General features: G+C 54.6%; 1 protein-coding gene across 1 annotated transcript in view; it reads right to left on the bottom strand.

Annotated features, from left to right (window-relative positions):
- GTF2IRD1 (GTF2I repeat domain containing 1) overlaps nucleotides 1-4,734 on the bottom strand; it is a gene marked incomplete at its 3' end in the record, with an annotated part of 31,791 nt that overhangs the window by 23,526 nt on the left and 3,531 nt on the right. The window contains exon 3 of the mRNA XM_009576687.1: nucleotides 2,762-2,908. Within this exon, the coding sequence (XP_009574982.1) occupies nucleotides 2,762-2,908 (147 nt within the window). The remainder of the gene's footprint in view (nucleotides 1-2,761; nucleotides 2,909-4,734) is intronic.

Genomic DNA, 4,734 nt, shown 5'->3' with positions numbered 1-4,734 from the left:
AGGAATGCGACCTGTCTGGCAAAGCAGTGTCCAGATGCAGAACATCTGGCCGCATGGCAAGGTGTCTGCGCCTTCGTCTCCAGGCTGAGGGGCAGGCAGAGGAGATTATAGGACCTTTAAATAGCTGTGGGATTTTTTTATTGTTGCTTTTCTTTAAAATCTTTTCTTTTTTATGTCTTCTTTAAAAAAAAAAACAAAACACCAAAAGATCTTACAGAAACCCTGGAAATCTTGTGGCACTGTCAGCAAGTCCTTATTAAAAGTGATTTCTTCAACATGTTCTTTGAAGCAACGTGTGACAACTAACGACGTGCGACTTGCACGAGCCATCAAGGCTCCTTATAGGCGGGATGGATAATGTTTTAATTAAGCCAATAACAGAAGTTTCAAAACGAACCTTTGAACCACAACACCGCAAGTACCTTTTCTGCAAGCCTGGAGGTTACTGATGGTTTCCCTGCCCTGATGCACCGGCTCTAGCAGCTTTCCACCTCCCTCCATCACCTCTCTTCATGATGGGGAGAAGCTCCCCATGCCCACAGCGGCTCCTTATCAACCCGAAACTCAACAACTCTGCAAACATATTTTTACGGGGAATGCGGTACTGTCAAAGTGACCTTCACCAAGCCTCGCGCTGCTGTGCAGAGACTCACAGTTTAGCTAAAGAGAGACAATAATCATCATTAATGCCTGTTTAATAGAAGCTGGCGGTAATCAGTCATCCTGTTGGTGCAGAGATTACCCGGCTCTAGAGGGAATATGCAATCTTTTTGACTGACCATTTTCTAAGATTTTTTGTTTCCAATCCCTGTTGATGGGAGGCGACTGAAAGGATAAAAAAAAAAAACCAAAACCATAAGAAAGATAACTGTTAATCTCTGACAGTCCTCTCTATGTTGAAAACAGAATCACCCTGGGGCACCTACTATCTCCTGCGGTATTTCTCCCCACTGCCCCAGGAGAAGCTCTTCCCGGTGGGCGCGCTGGGAGGAGAGCATCTGCCCGGCGGGTTTCCCCATCCAGCGGCTCAGAGATGGAAACAGCTGATCCTACTGAATCAGCAGCAAAGGCAGAACTACACCCAAAGCCAGAACTACACCCAAAGCCAGAACTACACCCAACGCCAGGCCAAAACCACCAGCCCAGGGATGCCCAACCTCCTCCTGCCACTACCACTGGCCTTGGCAATGCCAGCCACCCTGGGTTGGGGACCTGGCCAGCTTGTCCACACACACAACAAGGTAAAGAGCATCGCCAACCTCATCCCAATGGATGGACCGCGTGGTCCGTACACACCCATGCAGATGCGCCCTGGTCAAGCATTTTTATGCAATTATATATTTATGGTATGTCGTATATGAATAATTCCCATATTCCCAAGAGGCCTGGTGCTCTCCCGGCAGCAGGACAACGAGACCTGCAGCTCAGAGTGGGGATCCAACCGGTGCCGAAATACCCTCCCCACTCCGTTCCCTTGGCTCTTCTGCCATTGCCCCTTCCTTCCCGCTTGGGCCCAGCCTTTTGGAGGCAGTGAGAGGATTTGATTACCCCCGTTAATGGAAATATCGCCTCTAAGTCCTTTAAGTGGTTTCAGAAAACCTCAGCGACTGTCCGTCCCCGGGGGAAGGGATGCCATCTCCCTTTTCTGTCTGTGAAGCCCGCAGCAGGTGCTGGCGAGGCAAGCGCCGAACGACAGCCAGCAGCAGCAAATCCTGCGCACAAGCCCAGGGCGGTCGGTGGGAGCGCCCGTTCCCAAACCCAGCACACAAACAGGGGCAACGCCTGCGCTTCGGGCTCAGGGAGACCCGCACGGCCGCGGCAGGGCTCGGGAGCTCACCCCAAATCCCAAACGGTGATGGGGAGCTGCACCCAGGAAAGCAAAACACCCGGTTCTGCAGCTGGTCCATGGCCTGAACTCCCCCAAAGCATCACGCTGGGCTAATGCAACCCGCTGAGCAGCACGGGGGAATATTGGGGCTCACCACCCCGTTTTCGCAACCCAACCTCGCTTTTCCTACCTGGGCCGGCACGGCCCCATAGGCGCTGCCAGGGGAAGAGCCGGGAGCACGGCTGCCACCTCCAGCCACTCCGTGGGGGCTCCATTTTTTTCCAGCGGGGACCTCCTGAGCAAAAAGCAGGCGCCGCCGCCGCTCCAGCCTCTGCAGATTGGGCCCAGAGGGAGCTCTGCAACCCACTGCGTTACGTATCAACAGCCATATGGTCATCTACATTTTAATTGCAGAAGCTTTATTGCCGGGGATGATGCATGTGCTGGAACGGCACCAGCTCGTCTCTCGGAGCCGGGGCTGCGGGGCCGCCTGCTAGAAAAATCATCTTTTTTCCTTTTAAATAGACTTGCCAGGGAAAGGGGTGAGAGAGCCTCTGCAGAGCCATGACACAGCGCTTGTGAAAGAGGTGCTGTAGACGCAGCGTCAGGGATAAAGGTGCGCTTGAAAATCACACTCAGGGCATGGCAGAGGCTTCCCTTGGCCGGAGGCACAGAGGATGCTCCCTCCAGCGAGGGGATTTTTTTTGCCCAGTTTGGGGCACTGGAAAGTGAAGAAGCAGTGGCCGGATCCCATCTCAACGCAATGCTAACCCTACGCAGGAGCACGTCCCACCACGCCGCCCCTGCCAGGCGCCTGCTCCCTCACCAGGGAGCTGGGCTGGGGCCGAAAGCCGCATCTGGCGGCAGCGCCAGGCAGCTCAGCGAGCCCTGGGGGCAATCCAAATCCCCAAATGGAAGCGTGAAGGTTCTTACTATAAAGCACATCAAACACTTCCTCTACCATCTTCCTGAGGAGGTACACGTCTGATCCCTGGTCCGGGGAGACCCTGAGCACGCTTCGCCCGCACTCCTTTGCCTTCTTCTGCACCTCTGCGTCCTGCTCCTTCCTCTGCTGGACTCCTGCATGGGGGGAGAGGAGAAAACGGGAGACGCTGTGGTGAGAAGAGGGTTCACGGGTGATGCCATGCGTGCTTTTGAGCGGCTGCAAAGTGATCAAACCCGTCAGCCGGGTTACACCAACTTTAGCCAGGACTGAATGCATCCCTGCCCGCCAAACCCCATGCAAGATGGGGGTCCCGTGAGTGCCAGGCCTCTCGCTGCCCCCACGGCGTCAGCAAAGTCCTCTGGCCAGGCAGGTGGGTGCCCCGGGTCTCCCACCCACCCCAGCCCCCTGGCTTGGATGGGGCCACAGCCCCCGGCAGCCCCCAACGTGCAGGGGAAGGTGCCAGCACGGGCAGCGGTGCCAGCAGCGCTGCCGGGAGCGGGGTCGGTCATCCTGTGCATGCCCTCCCTTCCCTGGTTTTACCCACTCAGCCGCATTGAAACTGTTGGGATTAATTGGGCAGCGCGTTTCTTTTCTCTGGTTTCAATCTGCTTAGCCTTCAATCTCTCAGGAAAAGAAAATCCGCCTTTCTCGGAGGCTTTTTTACCCTTCAGCGTCACGTAGCTCAGTAATACCAGCTATTTCCTGCTAATTTCCCCCATTAAACCTCAAATAAAGCATATCTTCGGCAACGACTTCCTTGCATCTCTAAATGCACAGAAAATTAAACACTACAAGTGCATTATTGCTGTTCTATCCAAAGTGATTCACAAGGGATTTTCGGTGGCGAAGGACTAATTCCTTCATCATCCTCGACAGGCTCCTGCCGGTGATTGGCCCTGGATGCTGCCTGGGCGCTCAAGGAGGAGCTCGTGGATCCCTGCTGTGGAAACAGCCCATGGCTGGGACATCACTGGGATGGGGGCGAGAGCCACCCGGGGTACCCGCACAACCGGCCACAGGAAAGGGGACAGCCACCCAACACCACGCAACCCCTGGCAAGCTCCGCATCCCTCCCACAGCGTGGGGAAACGGGCCCTGGAAAACTTTTTTGGGGTGTTTTACGAAGGTGGTGAAATGCATCCTCATCCACACCCTCCTACGACTGACTCTCCCTCCCGGCTGGGCGCAAACTCTCCTCCGTTGACATTAATCCTGATCACTGTCAAGTTCCTCCCGTGCGCCAGGAAAGGCTGAGCCAGAGGTTCAGATAAAGGAGCACGTTCAAGCGAGGTCTGCACGCCCAGAGAGATAAGAGGTTTCTTACATCTCCCAGCGATGTCTGCTTTAGATTATTTCAGATCCTTTCTAAGGGGGCAGCTAGACCATAAATCAGAGGCACTTGCAGGGATGCTTTCCACTGCGTGCCAGTTGTAAGAGCTTTATGGAGCGGAGTTGAGCCCGGGCCATTTATAATTCAAGACAGAGTTATCATGTTTCACCCTGTCTCCAGCATCAGCCGCTTCACCCGAACCCCATCGCCAAGATTTTGTGCTTTCAACCAGACGTGACCGTTTCATTTTGACAAAGGTGTAAATGAAACCAAAGGAGAGGGGAATCAGGAGCTAATGCCGGGCGCCTTGCCCCAGCAGAGTGGTAGGTCACCAGCCAGGATATATGTATATATATTTCTAAAAGTGAGATTTGCAGGTCATCAAATATTGTGAGCTCTAGGGAAACACAGTTAGCATTTAGTATATAAGATGGAGCTCCCTCCTGTTGGCCACCCCGCTGCCGTTCACCGCTCGGGTACCTCCCTGCCTCCCGTGGGTGGTGGGAAGGGGAGGCAGAGCCGCCCGCCAACGCAAGAAACGTCCCCAAAATGCCTCCCGTCCTGCAAAACACAACACGCCAAAGCGGAGGGTAACTAACGGCGGCTCTCCCGGGTGCGCGTGGCGGAGGT

The sequence above is a fragment of the Fulmarus glacialis genome, unplaced genomic scaffold (genome assembly GCF_000690835.1).
Source record: "Fulmarus glacialis isolate BGI_N327 unplaced genomic scaffold, ASM69083v1 scaffold19964, whole genome shotgun sequence".
NCBI lineage: Eukaryota > Metazoa > Chordata > Aves > Procellariiformes > Procellariidae > Fulmarus > Fulmarus glacialis.
This window is presented reverse-complemented; position numbering and strand designations above follow the sequence as displayed.